The sequence below is a fragment of the Podarcis melisellensis genome (genome assembly GCF_964234715.1).
Source record: "Podarcis melisellensis genome assembly, chromosome: 13".
Lineage (NCBI taxonomy): Eukaryota > Metazoa > Chordata > Lepidosauria > Squamata > Lacertidae > Podarcis > Podarcis melisellensis.
The window spans coordinates 32,680,280-32,701,073 of NC_138545.1; the positions used below are offsets into that span (position 1 = coordinate 32,680,280).

The 20,794-nt window shown below is 45.1% G+C and overlaps 1 protein-coding gene across 5 annotated transcripts in view; it reads right to left on the reverse strand.

The window, feature by feature from the left end:
• The window catches only part of ARHGAP23 (Rho GTPase activating protein 23), a 170,181-nt gene that overhangs the window by 55,172 nt on the left and 94,215 nt on the right, over window positions 1–20,794 (reverse strand). For 4 of the 5 annotated variants that reach the window (XM_081885547.1, XM_081885544.1, XM_081885545.1 and 1 more), the window contains exons 2-3: window positions 12,191–12,370; window positions 1,417–1,441 (exon numbers count right to left, since the gene is read on the reverse strand). In XM_081885547.1, coding sequence (XP_081741673.1) covers window positions 1,417–1,441; window positions 12,191–12,370 — 205 coding nt within the window. Of the gene's footprint in view, window positions 1–1,416; window positions 1,442–12,190; window positions 12,371–19,427; window positions 19,497–20,794 lie in introns of those variants that run through there. The other variant, XM_081885546.1, reaches the window with a different exon arrangement.

Consider the following 20,794-nt stretch of genomic DNA (forward strand, 5'->3'; position numbering starts at 1 on the left):
TACTATTTTCATCTCTGTCCTTCACATCTAACAGTCTCAAAGGGCACCAGCCTCCACCAACCGCAAACCAGAACAGACTAAGGCAGCCTCTGCCAACCTGGTTCCCTCCAGATATCTTGGACCACAACTCCCATTGCGCTAGCCAGCAGTGATGGAGGAAGCATGCCTTCAGGTATTTGGGTAGCAAGCTGTTTAGAGCTCTATAGGCAAGCACCATCACCTTAAATTGTGCCAGGAAGCAAATAGGCAGCCAGTGCAATTCTTTAAGAACTGGTGTGAGGATTGCTTGGAGATATTCTACCATTCGACCTACCCACACAAGACAGAATTTCTGGAGCCTAATTCTGAACTAAGTAAAACATCTGTGTTATTTTCAAAGGCAGCCCCATGTATAACACATTATAACAGCAATGACTGATCATCGTAACTAAGCTATCCATATCCACAACTGTCATGCTATACGCTTCTTCCTCCGGTAGTGGAGAATGCAAAGAGGACCTGAGAAGCAGCATTTGCAATGCACCACAAAGGTTTCCCTGCCAAGGTTCTACTTTGCAGAGACACCACAGATTTGTTAGCACTAAGATGCAAAGGAAGCCCTCTGCATGGAGCAAGTTAAGGCAGCCAACTCAGGAAGCAGTTTTTAGGTGTCATTAGGGAGAGCAGAGTCAGAAAGAACTCCCACAATTCACTGGATGCTCTCCTGTAAAAGCCCCACTGTAATTAACTTCCATTGGGGCCGATGGGAATTAAAAAACCTCTAGAAGGCCACAGGTTCAGTACACAATGGAACAAAAGCCACCAGTATTTTGAACTCCCTTCAGTTTTTACTCTAGAGGCCATCCCTGTCTTCTTCACCATTCACGGCACGGCCATACAGGAATATATTCATTTCCCTGCAAGTTAGGAAGATACGAGCTCAATGAAAGTCCTGTGGGAATGTCCCAGAGGTCTCATACATGTTTTCTTAAAATCCCACGGTTCCTTACAAACCAGAGAGCTAAAAAAAAGTCTAGAGTGTGACAATCCACAACTTTCTGTTTCCATTTGGAAGTCACAATTTAGATGGAACAGCACAGATTGCTTCCTCACTAGCTATTTTGCTGGCATTGCTATTCTTTACACATTCCTGTTTAGAGTGCATGTCACTGTTCGCCTACTGTTCTCAAAGTAATCATTGCAAAGAAGTCTGGACTAGGTGGTCTGTGGTTTATTCTAGCAAGGTACTTCTTTATGTTCTTAAACAATAATGCACACTCAGGATCCCTTAACAGGATCCCTTATGCCTTAACTGTTAAAATATTGTGGGTGTGAATTCTTGCACTTGAAAAGTTAAAAAAACATCTGATTCTGATTGCGCACACAAAAGACTGAATCCCACTCCTAACTTAGAGTAAAAGAAACACAGATACATACCTGTTCTGTTTCCATTTTCTTCCTCCTACAAAAGAGAGAACAGAGAAAATTTGACCACCCAGGATTCCTTAATCACCTCCTCTTCCTCCCTGTAACCACTAGTGGTTACAGCCACTAGTGGCTGGATTTTTTTCTTTGAACATAATGAACTGTTTGGCCCTTACTTGGAAGATACTGATTAAAGGGCGTATAAACTTGCCCATTCATTCTCACTAAGATTTTACGGCATTACCCCTCATATAAATGCATCTATGCTTGTCTATCTAATGCTTCTCCCTTAGGTCAAAATCCCCAAATTCCAAAATGATTCCGTTGCTATTAGCAAAAATGTTGATAACAGGCACCCTTGTTGACAGCCCCTGCCCCCACATTAAAAAGTTCTGATTATAATCCATTAGCTGATAAGTTTGCTTTAGGTTTATCGTATGCAGCGCCAATTTATGCACCTCCAAAAATATGAGAAACTTTCATTCAAGGCTTTTTCTGAATCCATGGAATGGGAGAAGCAGTGAGCCTCCTTGAGCCCTCATGTAACTGTCATGTGAGGGAACTGATTGCCCAAATATGACTACCATTATCTTACAAAATTTTCAAAATTAATGCCCAAAGTTTTTAAGCATATATATTCTGCTAATGACAACCTCACAAAAATTGGAACCAAGTTCAGCAAAATGTTTCACTTTCATTATCTATATCAACAGTTAACTGATTAAAATTTTCATTCCCAAGAACAGATCTATATTTTCAAGTCGTCGTTTTACACCCCGAAGAACAGAAAATAGATGTTGGGGGGGGGGGGGACACACCCAACTGGTTACGCACTGCCACAACACAGCAAGCTTTTCCTGACTTTGCATGTAGTGAGATTATTAGGGTGGATGATAGGAGTGCAGTTACGGATTTTTCAATATATGTCTATTGCCACGTGTATATGTCACGTGTCATAGACATACTGTATATGTTCCCACTCTCGATATAGACCTTTTAAAATAGGTATAAGCTTTTTCACTGGTTAACAATTAAACAGTATAGATTGTTTATTGTGATACATCTTGCATGCCGTTTTCATTTTGAAACGCTTCCAGATTTGGGGGAGGGGGGGAAATAAGCACCACAGTAAAGTGAAAAATAAACTAGGTCTAAGCTTCAATACTCTCAGTCTCTGACTATACTGTTTCTTCGTTATTAACCCACCTATCTGAAAAGGTCTCTTCTGATTTTTCAAGTGACTAAATGTTTCAGTTCATTGACTGTGACATGGCTGGGTTTTTTCTTCTCTTCAAATTATAGCCACCCAGTAGCCTTTAATGTAGCTACTGAAGTATTGCTTTGCTCTGATGGTTTATCTGATGGGATAGGAAGCTGCCTTATAGCTAGGCATTGGTTCATCTAGCTCAGTGTTGTCCACACAAGTGGTGTGCAACCTATCTCTGATTTACAGCCCTTCCCATATATGACTAGGCTATAACCGCATCTGCAGCTACAACTGAAGGCTAGTTTTGGAACTATTACTTTACATATTCCTTCTATTCCTAAGTGCCTAAATGAATAAGGTATACTTTATACTGAGTCAGTCCACTGATCTATCTTACCCCAGTACTCTCCATTCTTGACAGGCAATAGTTTTCATAGATCTCATGCAGGGATCATTTCAAGCTTTGCTACTGGAGAGCCTTTTAACTGGAGCTGCAGGGGGCTGAACCTTAAGCCTTCCTGCATATTATTATTATTATTATTATTATTATTATTATTATTATTACACTGATCTCCCACTTTTCCTCCAAGGAGCTCGAGGAGCTGTATACTGTTTGCCCCCTTTCCATTTTTTCCTCAAAACAACCCTGTGAGGTAGGTTAGGCTGAGAGGCAGTCATTGGCCCAACAGTGAGCTTCATGGCTGTGTGGGGATTTGAATTCTGGTCTCCCAAGTCCAAGTCCAACCCTCTAACCACTACGTCCACTAGGCTCTCATGAAGACTCTGCAATGCTCTGTTATCTCCACTAAAGAAGTTCAAACAACAAAGGTCACAATCTAGCCACAGTTAAGCACTTCCAAGCCACATTGGTTAGGCAGCCTTCTCTCCTGTAAACGAAATTGCTTTCGATGGATTGCACCTTAAATTTAGCCCCTTTCCCCACAATGTTGAACCACAGCTCCCCTGGCAAAATTCCCATGTTAGCAGGTCTTCTTCGTCCTGTTGCTTTATAACACCATGCCATACATATCCCACCTCCAAATATTTCCTGCAATTTTCTATCCCATATGTAAACCTTGGCCAGCTTTGCTTTTAAGATAGTATCAGTTATGCTAAGCATAAAATTACATATAATGCAAAGCAGCCCTGAAGTAGAATAGCTAACCACTGCAAGCACATGCTATGTCCTGAGGGGGGGGGAACCCCACAAACACCTCTTGTCTAGGGGTGGGGATGAAAATCTGCCTCCCCACAACTCACTTGACATCCTCTCCGAACCACCAAACATCAGTATGAACCCAGTTTTGCAAATGCATGAACAGCTTTTAAATAACAACAAGAACAATAGGAAGTAGAATAAGAAGAAGCATGGCTACAAGCAACTTATCCATTTGCATAGTTTAATTTTTAGGGCAGACTTAGTCCTATCTGGACAGAGGGTTCGGATTGTTATGGTCACGCATGGCGCTGGGTAAGTATTGAACTCGCAAGAAAGCAGGTCTCTCTGTTCTTTGCTGTAAGGTCCTTTCCCAAAATGAGTGCAAGATGGGTGAAGAAGCAAACCCATTCCTTTCCAGCTGACCCACAAACAAGATTCTGCAAAGGGGCACACAGCCAAAGCTTGGCTTGGCTGTGTAGCTGATGACGTGTCACAGCTCTTACAGGAGGAAGCAGCAATCCACCTCCCATTTCTTCAGTTTTCAGGACCAAAGGACACAGACCAGGTTGGCTAAGTCCCCCCGCCTTGCCCCACCTTACTGACAATCCTTGCAGTGCCCCTTCTGTGCTGATCAACCTGCATTTTTTGCTGAAGGGTGCTGCCCCAAGATGCCCACAGCTGTGAACTTTTTAAAAGGAAAAAAGGTTTCTCCCAGCACTCCCTTTCCCTTTTTTGAGAATGTATACCCCACACTCAGTATTAGAACTGGGTTTTTGTTTTTTTAAAAAAAATTACAGAGTTTCAATATGAACATAAACATAGACTTATATCTGAGAAAGAGAGATGTCGACAGACAACCCCACTACTCCAAAAACTCAGATTTCTGAATGATCTCTCACTCTTTACATATCCAACCTACCACTGTAGACCCTTCTGCAGATATCATCTCAACAGGTCAGTTCTGTACGATGTAGAATTCAGGTTTTTCATGTGGCAGCACTTACCCCTGTGGATCTCCCTCCCGTTACATATTAGACAGGTGAGGTCGTCTTTTAGGCAGCTCCTTAAAAGAGCTTCCTTTCCCAATAAGCCTTTTTAAGTGGAGATCTTTATCCCAGTCTCTTTGACTTGAAACTGTTTTTATATGTGTTTTTATTGTTGTTTTTCTTACTGCAAAAGTTGCTTGGGGGAAGTTTTATGGGAAACGATTCATGACGGAAATAATAAATAAATAAAAACGCACATAAACACATAAACATACTTCCCAGGACTATTTGAGAGAAGTGCCTTTTCTGGGGAAGGCAGGAAAGAGCTCACCAGCACGTACTACTAAACGTAACGTGGGAATCGTGGTGCAGGGGTATTTTTAATAAAACAACTTCTCGTGCATAATGAGGATCGAAAAGCTCAGCTACCAACCAGGTCATTCCTCCACTGCCCCCCTACACGCCCAGCACTTTCCACCAGTTGGGCTCCCCAGCATTAGTGCTGCTGCAGCCACACACCTCTCTCTCCCCTGTTGCTTGCTCACAAATGGGCTTAAGTGGCAGCAACTCTGTAATGGGAGTCAAGTGGTCATTCAGCCCCTAGCCAAACACAACGCTTCTGTTGCTAGATATGCCTGCACATGTGTGCAACTAGAAGGAGGGCAAGTCTGAAGGCCATAACCACACCATGACTAGAAGGGCTCAAGTGGTGGCAAGGCTCTGCAGGAAGGGGCAGTGTGAGTCCCGGTGGATTATCCAGGAGAGTATGGGAGGGGGTGCAAGCAAAGTGCTGAAACCTGATACCACCCCTGAGAACTGAAATGTGCACTTGTGTCATCATTTTTCAATGACTGGGCAGGCAACAGTCTTCATGCAAAACAGCCATTTGTGTGAATACAGTGTTCAGAAAGGGTAGGCCAAGTTTATTCAGTATTATGAAATACCTCTCTATACACACATACACACACACACATAAAGAGAGAGGGAGGGAGGAAGAGAAAAGTAACGGTAGCGGTTACATCAATCACTCTAACATATTTTGGCAAAGGAAATAAAGAGAAAGCTCTCCCCCGCCTATTATAGTGAAGACGTAAGTTAAGGAGCCACACTGCTGCATTCCCAGGCAGGATGGAACTCAGCCTCCCATCTCATTGGACTGGTAGGGTGGGAGGCAGGGAGCCTAACACTAGGGGGCGCCAGAGCCAATGGCAGGCACCAAATCTAGTTTCATCCTCCTTCCTTGCTACTTGCACAAGGGCAACATTGTGAAAAAGGAGGAAAACGCTGGAAGGTAGGGCCAGATCTTGGAGTGGTTTTAAGTAGCCAGATCGCTGGCTCACTGAGAACAGATTGGGGCTGGTGGAGAAGTGCCCCCAATTGACCTGGTGGACCAGCTTCCACTGAGTGGGGGGCCAAGTAGCAGCTTGCTAACTTTCCTTACACATGCAGTTTAACCTTCATCCTAACAGAGACTCCCACGGCACTCTGAATTATGTATTCGTTCTTGTTCATGGGTGTGAATGTCCATCTCTGGAGCTGCAGCAGGAGAACCACCTCTGAGAGAGAAGAACAAGGAAGGACCTCTCCCCAGGGCCTGATGTCACAGTGTCCCATTGTCTGTCACACAGGACTGGAACAAAAACACCCTCCTGCGACCCTAACTCACTCCTCTCCTCCTCTGAGCACTAGGTCTTGTCAACTCACATCACGCCATGGCGAAGGCAAAATCTCAAGGACAGTCCCTCCAGCCAGAATTCACTCGCACACAACCCCATGCACACAGAGGCCCTGGATCATAATTAAGGCACTAAATATAGCTACGTATGAAGCTACTGACTGTTCCCAGTGAGACAGAGGCTAGCTTGCAGCATGGGGTGGGGGGTTGGACAACTCTTCTAGGCTCAGTAGGAACATGCAGAGAACCACTTCCATCCCCACCCCGATGGTGCTTGGTGGAGGTTCCAAGGAGCATATTATCTTTCCCCTTCAGACTGCAGTTTGATTCGCTCGCGTGAATCATTGGGGGCTGTTTGTTTTGCAAACTTCCTTTCTATTTAGGGCACATGATTTGCGAGGATTCCTTGAAATGGCACAGGTGGTTATAAGGACATCAGAATTACATTCTGTGTGCTATCCAGATCTTACGGAAATGAGCCCAGTTTTTACAAGCTCTCAGAAAACTTTTAAGAAATATTTGGAGGGTTTTCCCCTTTGAGAATTCTGCCAGGGGCATAATATTAAGGAACCCCCCCCCCCAATCAGCCCTACCCATCAATTCTCCCTCCCTTCTTCAAGGCTTGCCCTTGTCAAACAAGGGCAGCGGCAGACAGGGCTAGTGATAGTGGTTGCATCTTTAAGGCTGGAGCCTTGTGCAGAGCAGTGGCTGCTGTTGAAGAGCCTGGGAAAGTGAGTTCCAAATATGTTCTGTCAGTGGCTCTTCTGCCAGGAGAGGGCACCTACTGTTGCTCTTCCTATCTTCCACCCTACCATTCCTAATGGGCACCAGCCTCCACTGGTCTATCCAGAATATATCCTTTAAAAAAGAGAGAAGGGGGAAAAACTCTTTAAAATCATGAGCTGCTGTGTTTGAAATATGCAAGTCAAAGTGACTTCTCTGATAAAACCAAATAAATAAGAGCCCCCAAATATCAGAGCAGAGACTTCCACCTTTTGCCGTCTTTCAATCCACAAGTTGGAATGGAATATGTTTTGAACTATCACACTTTGCTCAAGCAGCTAGGTACTTCCAGAGCTGGCTTTTGCCAGCAGAGGGTTTCGTTCTGCCTTATCTGGCTGACCTCACCCCAAACTCCCCTGACCGGACACAAATGACCTTTCTGATGCTAAAAACTTCCAGGTCAGGGTCAGGCCTCCATTTGAGCAATAGCCCACCTGGCCTTGTGCTTGAACTTCCCTCCCTCCCGCCCTGCCTCAAGTCTTTGTCCCAGATCCCCCGGATACCCAAACTAGCTGTCTCTTGGTCTCCACCCAGCCACGGCTCTGAATCACCAGGAACTGCAGCTGATCTGTCTTCCTGGTGTTTGACCCAGCTCTAATCTGCTTCCTGTTCGGCCTCCTTCCATATCTTGAGTCCATACGTTTGCATTCTGGCAATGAATCCCATTATGGCTCAAAGTGGTGCCTTCTAAGAATGCCATATTCCAGGTTCTCAAAATTTGTATAGGTTAATTTGCATTCTGCCTCTGCACGCAGGAGGTTACCTGCAGTGCCTAACTCCCCTTGGGGCACAAGGAGGCAATGAAGTCATCTGCCAACAGTTGCCAAAGAATGCCTGGCATGGAACACATGGTTCCCTGCTCCCTCCCCAGTGAGTCACCTCCATCGAAACCCAGCCCCCGGACCTGGCGCCCCACCCTGCCAAAGCGTCTTCTCCTTGCCCTGGAGATGGGGATGTCCCAAGTAGGCTGCTGAAATTCCCCTATGGGGTTTTGCTTCTTTGCTTTGCTTACGCCACCACATGGAGAAGAGTGGAATGGTGGTGCCAAATATGCATTTTTAACGCAATGAACAAAGCCAAAGTACAAGTAAACTGCATTTGCTTACATTCATCTTGCGTTACCTTTGGCTTCCCTCCCTCCCTCCTTATGTTGTCTTCTCATTCTGGAGCTATATGACATTATAATGTCCATGGAATATGCTTCTTTGCCTGCTATTCTGCTAAGCACCACATATATTGATGGCACTTTATAAAACAATAACAAAAGATTTAAAGGGTTAGCGTTCGGTTTGTGAAGATCAGCCCTAAGCTGAAGCTATTCGCAGCTTTTCACAAATATTTTCGGCAGTTGAAAAAAAACCACCCTCAACCGTCTCCTTTTCTGGATAACTTTTCAACACTCTGTAAAAATTCCACCAATTTGTTTACATTGCCCATTCTTGACTTCAGTTCCCAATTGACTTCACTTGTGCTCGGTAAGTATGATTGGCTGTGTAACACGGGGATGTCACGCATTTCACTGCAGGATCCCTGATTGGTTGGGATAACTTGCATGATGCAGCTAGGAAGTAAAAAAAAAGAAACAGCCATCAAGAGAAAAACAAATGAGCCAGAGAAGCAGCTGCCAGGGGAAATGATGAAACACGACATGGCTTTTTTATAAAGTGAGTATCTGCTTCTAAAGAAATATTTTAAATTCCTTGAACCATTTTTGACATGAAAACAAAAGCTGGAAATTTTCTCATAAATCCCTATCAGGAGCCCACAAATATACTTGCCAGATTGCCAGTGGCAGACCAATATTTCAGTCTGGCAAGCACATCACATAAGCTTTTGGAAGAACTTGGAAACAGCAGGAAGAGCCTTCAAAAGTCCAGGGCAAGTCCAGGGTCAATCAAGCCTCCAGCCACGTTCTGCATTGGAAATGCACTGCTGTGTCTCAGCATCTCCAAAGCTTGTCATGAAGTCAAATAGAAGACCCCATCCCTTCTCCAAAACCAGAGAAGAGGTAAGGCTGGTACTGACCACAAATTTTGTCTGACTACCAAGACGAACCAGAAGTTGTGGTCCCAATTCACATATGCACTCTGTGGCTTCTATCATTCGCTCAAGGTGCGGCAGCAAACCAAAAAGATGTCACTAGGGACTCTGCCTTCTCTTTTGACAGCAGCCTCCTCGCCATTCTACCAGCTCCATCCCATACTGCTCCTCGAACTGCCACAGCTCAGTGATCAAGCACATTTATTTAATTCCTTTTTCATACCACCGTTCTACCAAGGCACCCATGTTTCAGCTGCAATTACTGCACTTCATGGGGTTGGAATAGAGGCCTTCTGGGTCCCTTCCAACTGTATAATTCTATGACTAAAAGGTCCCAAGTTCAGTCCTTGGCATCTCCAGATAGGGCTGGGATAGACACTTGCCTGGAACCCTAGAGAGCTGCTGCCTGCCAGTGCAGACAATACTGAGCTAGATGGAGCAATGGTCCCACATGGTTAAAGATAGCTTGCTTTGCTCTACTATACCACCTTACATCAGCTCCAACACCCGCCTAGCCTTGCTAAGCCTCCTGCCTTGACACCAGATCCATCCGAGATACCTTCAACACCTTCTTCCCTTGCGGCCAGCTGCTTTGCTGTTCTGCCCTCACGGAGTCCCTGTTCAGACTAGGCCATTACCTGGAGCTTGGACGGTAAGCCTATCTGTCTCCGCATCCCAGGCACTGTCTCCCTTTGTGGCTCTGATCCTGAGCAGTACTTTACTACAGACCTAGACCAGGACCAACAGGCCACTTATTGAGTATCTTAAAAGTTTCAGGATACATGTCGTAGCAAGAACGATCCCTAATGCATGATCTTGGTTGTGGGGTAGAGAGAGAGGGACCAGCAGAGGGAAGTGAACAGAGCCAACTTTGGGAGGGAGAGGGAGTGGGGGCAGCCTTTTGTCCGAACCATGAAACACAACAGTCACCCTTTATACAGATGAAGCTGACACTGCAAAAAAAAAACCCCAACAAGCGGGGACAGACCGGGAGCAGTTTAATGCATACCCCCCCCACCCCATCTCCTCCCACCAACCCTTCTGCGCCTTTGAACTTATCTGGCAAAGAACCCATTTTCCCTTTCTGAAATGACAAAAGAAAAAAAGGGAGGGTGAGGTCTCTGGTCTGCGAGGGCCGGAAAGCTGGCTCTCTCTTGCAGCGACAGTGCTTCCATGCCAGACATTTCATCAGAATGGAATGGGACGTCAGCAAATAGCTCCCAGGAATTTGGAACTGCACTCGGGGTGCGTGTTGGGAATGCGCATGTGGAGGAAGGGATGTCAGTTCCAACTTCCAAAGATGGAGGTCGGCCCAGCAGCCTCCTTGATATTGTAATGGGTATCAAGTATTTACCCCATGTTGGGATGCTACTGGCCCCTTAAGTAATGGCACCTCTTTAAAACTGGGTGGCAGGCCCTTCAGATTCAAAAGGGAAAGGCTACACAGCTAGCTGCATTATCTATTGCTTAGGGCAGGGCAACCGGGGGATTTGGGTCAATGAAGAATCCCATCTCAGGCAGCAAATTCTGTAGGATTCCAAACCCAACGGTTTCTGTGTTTGAGAAAAGGAAAGCTTCTGGACACTCAGGGAGAGTAGAAGCGAGCTTTACTGATTCACATCAGACTCTTAATAGATCACCCGCAATAGATTAGGTATGAGATGGAATAGCTTTTAAAGGAAAACAGAGAACTCAACAAGTTATTTTCTGAAAAAAGAAGGATCATGAAAGATAGATCCCCTGGAGGCTGACAGGTAATAATTTTAAAAGCTGTTAAATTTGTTAGCGGCTGAATTTGCTTTGGGCAGTTTGTAGCAAACTTGTGGAATGTGCAGCCACGGAGGAAAAGTATAAATCAAAGAAGAGCTCAGCAAAGTTGTGCGGGTCAAAGAGGATCAAAGTCTAAAAACAAAGGATGAAACCACCACATCCAGTTGGCTCATCAAAAATTAAAGCAGATCCAGTAATGCTGGGAAGGGCTTGTCGTCAGTGGCTGAACATGCGCTTTTGCATGCAAAAGTTCTCAGGTTCAATCCTCAGCATCTCCACTTAGAGCTGGGAAACACTTCTTTGTGATGAAGGGATACCTCAGTCAGCAGAGCACGAGACTCTTAAATCTCAGGGTTGTGGGTTTGAGCCCCACATTGGGCAAAACATTTCTGTGTTGCAGGTAGTTGGATGACCATTGTGGTCCCTTCCAACCCTACAATTTTATGATTCTATGAAACCTTGGGGAACTGCTGCCAGTCAATGTAGACAAGATTGGGCTAGGTGGAGCAATGGTATTGACTTGGTGTAAGGTCTATGTTCTTAATGAAATATCAGACACTTCATGTAACTATGCATCACCTAGCACAGCCTTGCCCTACCTGGGGCTGCCCAGATGTTTCGGAAAACATTGGACAACGAAAGACGCTCTCAAGGCAAATCTAAAAATAAAAATGTTGTATAAACACCAACAACTGGGAAACACTGGCCTGCAAGCACTCCAATTGGAGAATAGCCTCTACCAAAGACTTCAGGACTCTGAAGACGCACAAACTCAGGACGACAAAGAGAAACAAGCTAAGAGGAAGGCATGTTTGGCAAACCTCACCGTGATCAATTCCCACCCGGAAACCTTTGTCCCCACTGTGGAAGGAAGTGTGGATCCAGAATTGGCCTCTACAATCACTCATGGACACACTGTTAAGACCACATTCATGGAAGATAATCTTACTTGGCTAAGAGTGATCACTAAGGAATACATATACACACAGGCAGCACTATACATGGACGTTCCCTGTGGTCTCCCATCCAGCTAGTGACCAGACCTGGACTAGCTTAGCTTCAGCAAGGGTACTGGACATTGTGCCTCCAGACTATGCCCAGGGTCATTATAAGACACACCTCTGGAATGAACCCTGCCCAGTCTTCAAACTCAGAACGGACATTACCTTCACGTTGGAATGAACTGCCGATTCTGGGGGGTAGACGATGAAGTGCCGGAGGGTGAAGCCATAACCTCCCTGCAAATTCTTGTGCAGCACCACTGTCTTCGGCCCCACCCAGGGGAAGGACTCCACAGGGGGGGCATTGGCGTTTGTGGCCGTACCATCTCTCTGGCCCAGTTTCGGCTGTCAATGAACAATAAAAAGAGGCAGGTAAGCAAAATGTTACATTTCAGCTGGAATTTGGAGCAGGATGAATAGCCCCCTCCCTCCCCAATCTCTCTCACACATACACCAACCACATGAACAGGTGTTTGGAAGGATCTTTCCAAAGAGGATGAGGATAAAGAGACTGTCAAAGTTTTTAAAAGCCTATAGCCCTGGATATTCCCTGGAGACCATTTAGTTTCCCAGAGGGCTTCGGTGTCCCCTTCCTGATGGAAGGCAAGCTTCACCCTTTGTCAACAGACTTGGACAGCTCTCAAGCTGAGAAATCTCAGCTGGAGACAGACTACAGCCTTTCCCCCAAGGGTTGAGAATGTAATAATAAGAGGAATTATGCTTCACATAGATACACTCCACTGTTTTATGATTTTTTCCCCCAATGAAAATGACCGTCTTCGAAGAGTGTCGAGTTAGACAAAGGAAGGATATAAATGAAATAAGTAACAACATACTGTATAGCATCTGGCGGGTACATGTTTCTTTGCATTGCTACTGACAAAAATCACAATGGTAGCAGAGCAGAAACAATAGGTAGCAGAGCAGAAACAAGTGTGCCTCTACCACACCAGCTTCAACTCTCTTAAAACTGATTGTTTGGCTGAGGAACTAGTGAGTTACTGGGTACAATATGCACTCAGTCTCCAGAACTCTCTTCAGGTACAGAAAGGATGTGCAACATCAGTCTCTGATTGGCGAGCTATATGAAGTCTCTGGATTTGCCAGGCCTGGTATAAGTACTAGAAGCCAAGCATTTGCTTCCACAGCATCTGGGGCCAGCATCTGGCGCTGTGACCGTTGAGCAAGAGCCAGAGATAAAAACTGTTGTAGACTCCCTAGTATGCTAGAACAGATTGAAGAGTATTTGCAAGTGCATGGAAAGGGAGAAAAGCCATGTTTGATTATACGCTCCGCTTGAAAATTGGGTTTGAACACTTGGGTTTTCTTTCAGTGGAACCAGTCAGGGGTCATTGAAGTTTCTTGAAAGCAGAAAATAAACATGGGATCTGTTTTTATTCATTGGTTTCTCCTTTGTCTTCAGCAGATGATGTGTACATACTATATCTTTAAAGCACATTTAAGGCATATTTACTCCCTCAAATAATTCTTGGTGCTATCGCTTGTTAAGGGCTGATGGGAATTGTAATTCTGCGAGGGGTAAACTACAGCACCCAGAATTCTTTGTGTGAAAGAATGTGCTTCAAAGGCACTTTAAAGGTGTAGTATGTAAGCAACCATTTCACATTATTCCACCACACACAGAGAGAGAGAGAGGCCCCAAAATTCATTTCAATTTTCGTTTTTGAAGGTTGGAAGGAAAGAAGAAGTTGCACTGAGGTCTTCCTTCCCCCATTTCCCCTGCAACAAAGCCCTAACTGATCACAGGGAAGTGGAATGGGAGGGGGGAAAGGAGGGAGAAAATACCTTTGAGTATGTGTGTGAGGAAAGGAATGCATTTTGAACTTTTTCCAACACCTGCACCTCAGCACAACCCTTAAAAAACGGGAGCCTTTTGAAAAAGAGCTCCATCATGGTTGAATTTAGACAGGTTTCAGCATGAGACAAGAAGCAAAAGGAGAAGGATTTCGCACTGTTTGCGAGCTATAGCTCCTAGAGTTAACCACACTTCCAATTCTTACTGTAAAAGCCTCCCTACCACCAGTGCATAAGACGTTGACACAGCAAGTCCACATGGGAGCTCCCCCTATAACTACATTCCATTGGTAACCCAGAGGAATGTAATATCCAAGTCCGACATGTAATCTTAAAGGCTTTCCATCTCCCTCCTGTCAACCCCTGTGGGATGCCCAAGGTTTGCAACATGACACTCTATACTTTAGAAGGGAATTATGCACCTCTCCGTCTCGCCAGCTCAAAACCAGATGGCCTTCAATTGCTTTGGGGCTTGCAATAACTCCACGGGAACGAACAACAAGGCTTTATAATATGATGCATTTGTGGCTAGAAGGTCATCTGGGCTAAAACAATCAACAATGGCATCAGGATAGATAGATGATTAGATAGATAGATAGATAGAGATGATAGATTGATTGATTGATTGATAGATATAGATAGATAGAGATGATAGATAGATAGATGATAGATAGATAGATGATAGATAGATGATAGATAGAGATGATTGATAGATAGATGATAGATAGATAGATGATAGATAGAGATAGATAGATAGATAGATAGATAGATAGATAGATGATAGATAGATAGATGATAGATAGATGATAGATAGATAGATGATAGATAGATAGATAGATAGATAGATGATAGATAGATAGATAGATAGATAGATAGATAGATAGATAGATAGATAGAGATAGATAGATAGATAGATAGATAGATAGATAGATAGATAGATAGATAGATGATAGATAGATAGATAGATAGATGATAGACAGATAGAGATAGATGATAGATAGATAGATGATAGATATAGATAGATATGATAGAGAGAGAGATGACACACACACACACACACACACACACACACCACTTGAAAGCAAAAAATCCTCAAAGTGGTTTACATAGCACAAGAAGGCTTATAGGCATGTATCAATGAAGCTGTTTGGGGCGTCCACATGGAGAGCTTCCACACAAGAGCTAATGAACAGATTCTCTCAACCTATGCCTAACTGGCTACTCAGATGCAGGCTGTCTTGCCTTCAGCAATGGGACAACAGACCAAATCTTGGTGTTCCTCCACCATGACCAAATCCATAAAATTATCCATATTTGCATGGATTTTTGTATTTAACATAATTTATTCTGCACAACATAGGCACTGATTCCTAGAAAATCCTGTTGAATGCAAATTTTGGCTTTCAGAATTGCCACACACAACTCTCAAACCTGTCTTCACAATCCTAAAGACTAGAAACTTGCTTCTTTCTTCTTCTTTAAAACAAAAGCTGAAATTCTTGGGAAGATGAGTTGTGAATCCCATTACTATCGTTTTAAAAGTATATCACATCTTTCCACCAATCTGCCCTTAATTTCTACTCTTGTGCTCATAGAATTGTGCAATCTACAGAGTTGTGTTTACAATTAATGAAATATCTTATTATAAAGTGGTTAAAAGAAAGATCAGTTAGCTGACTGATAGCTCTACTGGGATTGTACTGCTCTGTGAACATATGTTCTAGCTGTGGATTGAGAAGGTGTCAGCAGCAGAATGTTAACCAATAGTGCAGCTTCAGTGGCGGAAATTGAATGTCAGTTTAAAACTAGGAGAGGGAAAAGGGAGAACCTTGTAATGAGCATGAGCAGAGCAGAAACTCTGCAGCTGAGATAAAAGGAAGGACAAATCCAGGGTCCCCCACAAACATCTAAAGAGGCTATTTGTCAGCCTACCAATGACACTGGCTTTCCTATCTCCTTCTCTCTCTTTCATAGTGTTTATGTCCCTGAAGGGAAAGTCATGAATTTACCTTCTTGAATGCAAGAGGAGGTAAAACCGGAGTTAATGGGATGTTCCGAAGAGCTGCCAAAAGGCAGAGCAGCAGAAAAGAAAACTTATTATGTAATTTCACTTAGCAATTACTTAGCCACAGGGGCTTCTTGCTGCTGCTTCTGCAGAGCAAAACAATCCCAGAGTTCTCCTTTCACTCCAGCTCCTTTCCTCCGCTCAACAGAAGGTATCACTAGGCAAAGAGAGATCCCCTCTCTGTACTAAACAACATCTGCCTGGTGTATCCCAGACACACACACACTCCATGCTCCTTCAAAAAAATAATAACAAGGGGACATTCTGTTCTACATCAGTAGAATCTCCCTCTTTTCTGAGGAATGTTGGAGGGTGTGCAAAACCACCTTCTTCCAATCACAGTGCCATGTTGTCTGTTGCTGGGATGGGGAAGCTGTGGTCCCTCCAGTTGCTGCTGGACTACAACTCCCATCATCCCTGACCACTAGCCATGTTGGGTTGAGGGGAGCCCAACAACATCTGGAAGGCCCCAGGATCTGCATTACTGGTGTAATACAATTGGCACTGCAGCTCTGCTAAGCATTTTTCTAACCTTATATGCTGAATATGTTTTAATGGGAGATGCCAGCCCATTACCATTCCTCCAAATAACACAAGCAGTAGTTACAGTGCAACATCTGCAATATACACACCATGTCTTATAGGTGGAGCCTCCATTTCACCAAGAGCAATGTGGACTCTCTCTCTCCCACTCTCAATTCAACACCACACAATCCATCTGGTCCCCAGCTCCCGTTGTGAGGCTCCTCCCTCCTGCCACCACCACTGACATTTGCTTCTAGTGGCTTTTTTTTGCACAATCAAGTCGAAGTTTAACACTGCTGTTGTAAAGTGTTTGCACTATTCGACAGCAGGATACACATGCACCCATACACAAATTAAAGTGCATAATTCAATCTGCAAACCCCTGTTTTCCTGACTACATTCAATTTCATTACACCCTCCCCCACCGCTTTCTAAAAATAATAGCTAAGGGAGCAATTAACGAAAGTTAAGGGGTCAGGATCCCTCTCCCCCCGCCCCCCGGGTAATTCAAGCAGGTGTATGGTGCTGGAGGAGACTCTTGAGAGTCCCATGGACTGCAAGAAGATCAAACCTCTCCATTCTGAAGGAAATCAGCCCTGAGTGCTCACTGGAAGGACAGATTGTGAAGCTGAGGCTCCAGTACTTTGGCCACCTCATGAGAAGAGAAGGCTCCCTGGAGAAGACCCTGATGTTGGGAAAGATGGAGGGCACAAGGAGAAGGGGGCGACAGAGGACGAGATGGTTGGATAGTGTTTTCGAGGTTACCAGCATGAATTTGTCCAAACTGCGGGAGGCAGTGGAGGACAGAGGTGCCTGGCGTTCTCTGGTCCATGGGGTCACGAAGAGTCGGACACGACTAAACGACTAAACAACAACAACATCTGGATGGACAGCTTCAGTAAACAAGGCAATGCAGAGCTGGAGACGAGACTAACATCCTCAACCAGGCACAGACACACACAGCGGGCAGATTTAGGTTAGAGGTGCCCTTGAACAGAGAGGCAAAGGCCTCACATGTCCTCCTGCAGCCTTCAAAACAGCAGCTAAGATGTGGGCACCTAAAAAGGGGGGCACCAGAAAAAGTAGGGGATCCATCAACTCGACTCAGCCTTTCATTGGAGCTGGACCGGCCTGGTCTCATGCAAGGTGTATTCTCAACTGTCACAAATAACACACTCCCCCCCCCCAAAGCATTTTAAATTTGTGAATTTGGATCATGCAACAAAATAGGAAGTGAAGTGCAAGGAAAAACAAAGGAAGACATACAATCAGGGTGGAGAGGGATTTAAGACGAGGGACTAGCCGCTTGTAAGGTCGTGGAAGGTATGTGTGAGAAGAAGGCAACACGGAGAGACTAAAGGGAAGGATTGATGTGATCCCAGTTTCAGGGAAGTGGGGTGCGGAACGCTGCTCTGAACCGAAAGTCTGCAATGCAATGTTAGCGCTGCCTACTTCTGCTTAAGCAGGTGCGCAACACCAAATGAAGGCTTTGAAGTGGTGCCCCCTTTGCTGCCATCTGGCCCCCATCCCCACCCCGAATGAAAGCCGCTTTCAAACCACCCTGAGGGTGTCTCTCCAAGATGAATATTCCGAACAAGTGTGGAAAGGCAGATCAGGTGGGGGAGACATCGTAATCCCCTCTGCCCCTTCCAGCCACCTTGCCTCCAGACAGCCTCTGCAGGCGACTCAGAGTTAATGAAGATACCAGCCGTTTTATCCAGGGACACAAAGCCTATCTGCTCCCGACTCTCCTCCGGGGCCCTTCACGGTCCACCGGTGCACAATCCTTATCTTTCAGTCACAAAGCTGCCCTCCCGTTTGGATCAGGATGCTAATGAGGGTGCCTCGTATTCACAGACTAATCTCCCTCAGTATCATACCAGCGCCAGGCGCCCCAGGCCCCTCTGAAAGCTGGGATCAACACTTCCATGTGACAAAGAGATGGGATATTGACAAGCCTTCCCTCGCCTCTTTTCTCTCTGGGCACTGATGCTCTCTCTTTGTGTGTGTAAGTAAGTAATTGTGGCATAATGGTAGCATAATGTTATAGCTCAGTCCTACACTGAAGATGGAGTGTAAAGATGGAGCTACCAGCATTCACCATCCTGATGGCCTCCAGTTGTTCTGGATGACAATTCACACCCGCCCTAAAAAAGATAGTCAGGTTGATGCAAGTTACATCTGGTGGGCACCAGGTTGGGGAAAGCTGAATGGGATCAACACCCAAAACATATGGTGGGTATCAGGTTGGCCAAGCTGAACTACACCAACATACGAACACGGTACATGCTTTTATATCATGTCAGATTATTTGCCCATCTAGCACACGACTGTCTATTCTGACTGGTGGCACCTCTTCTGCATTTCAAGCTAGAGATACTGAGGATTGAATCGGGAGCGTCTACATGAAAAGCATGTGCTCTACAAGGCCAGCTTTAGGTTTGGGAGACACCTGGACTAAAGGCAATCTGGTGGGGCACCTTCTCAGTTGGCGAGCAGGCTCGGCTGGCAAGTGGCATCAGCCAGCAGCACTGTGAGTAGTGCCAAGTAGCTCAGGGCTGCCATTTTAATTCCCCACAACCCCCCCTGAGCAATGCTACACCAAGGGCATCATGTGGGTTTCAACATGGGAGCTGGATTCAGCTACCAGGTGCTACTCAAAGAGTACTGGGCTGGGGCAGGAGAACTAAGAGATGGCCCAGGGCAGGAGTAAGCAGTGAGTCCTGCCAGGGCACTGAGGCAACACCAGCTACCTAAGGGCACCAGGTCGCCAGCCCTAAGACTATGGCTCCTCCCCTAAATAATGAGCATGGAATGATTGCCTCTTTTCCCGCTTCTTCCTCTTAATGTCTGTTATAACACAACCCATGATGTCACATGGTTGTTCTGCTGTGTATTTGCTCATCCTTGCCACCAACAACACAAGGAAGAGAAACACACGGCATGATGGCGGCTTACGTCCAAGCTATCTGAAAGACCATATTCCCTCATACAAACCTGACCAGGCTCTGAGATCTTTGGGGGAGGCCCTTCTCTCAGTTCCTGGCACATTTGGTGAGGGCCTCATTGGTGGCTGCTCCCAGACTTTGGAACTCCCTCCCTAGAGAAGCTAGACTGGCTCCCTCCTTGTTGTCTTTGCACCGGCAGGTGAAGACTTCCTTGTTCCAACAGGCCTTTGGGAACTGACTGCTTTTAATAAAACGGCTAGTGCCGTGCTGGTTTTTATTACATTTATTTGTATGGGTTGAATAGATTTTTATATGTGTATATAGTTTTAATTCTATCAGCGTTCAATTGTTTTTTTCTATGTTTTTAGAGGTTCTTATTTTTTATCTGTAAGCTGCCTTGAGCCCCATCAGGGGAAAAGGTGGGGTATAAAAATATATATATAAATAAATTAGTGGTCAGAGTGCAGCACCAGGACCTGTGAGACAAGAGCTCAAATCCCTGCTCAGTCATGAAGCTCACTAGGTGGGCCTCAGGCCTCTCACAGTCTCTCAGCCTAACCTACCTCGAAGGGTTGTACTGAGGATAATATAAATAGGGGGAGAACCAGATCTACCACCATGACACGTAGGATATAAGTGTAATAATAATCAGCAATATCAAATCACACATTTCTTAATTGTTATTTCTTAATTATTAACATATTGTTGGGGGGGGGAGAGAGACAGAACAGCAGGATTTCCTTTTTCCTTTTTCTTTTTGAAACCTAGACACAACGCACCCAAACACACAAGCGTTGAGGATTGGGGGCCTGATATATGAGTAGCAAACAGCGAAGGTTGCAAGAATCAGATGGCAACGAAGGAACATGTTTAAGAGGAGGCTGTTACAAGCTCATGGAGAGCAAATATAGAATTCAAAAGTCACAACTTTTCTGACAGACGGTGGGGGAAGGGGGGGAGAGGGCAAAGATCCAACTGTACAGGCAAATTATTATTATTAAGATATTCCTTGCCACAACAGCCAAAAGGCAGGGAGCGACATGTGTGAGGGGTTATCGGAGGTCAGCTGCGATATGGTAAACTGGGGGGGGGGGGTAAGCTTAGTTGCTCTGCTGCCGCTGGCCAAAGAAAATGGGCAGAGAATAAGTGATGGGGGGGGCTGAGAAAAGCAAAATAAGGAGAGAAGCATACACAGGGTGGGGATTAGGAAGGGAGACAGTTCATTTATTCACACAAAGGGGCAGGGGAAAGCAAGAAGCATATCCAACAAGCCTTCAGGGGGTAAAAGATGGTACATAATTTAAATTACATTCTACACACCTGATACAGGGACCCCCCCCCCCGGGGCATTTTTTCTTCTCTCCTAGTCAAATGAACTATGGAAATAGGCTGCCGGGGGGGGGGCATTGTGATCAT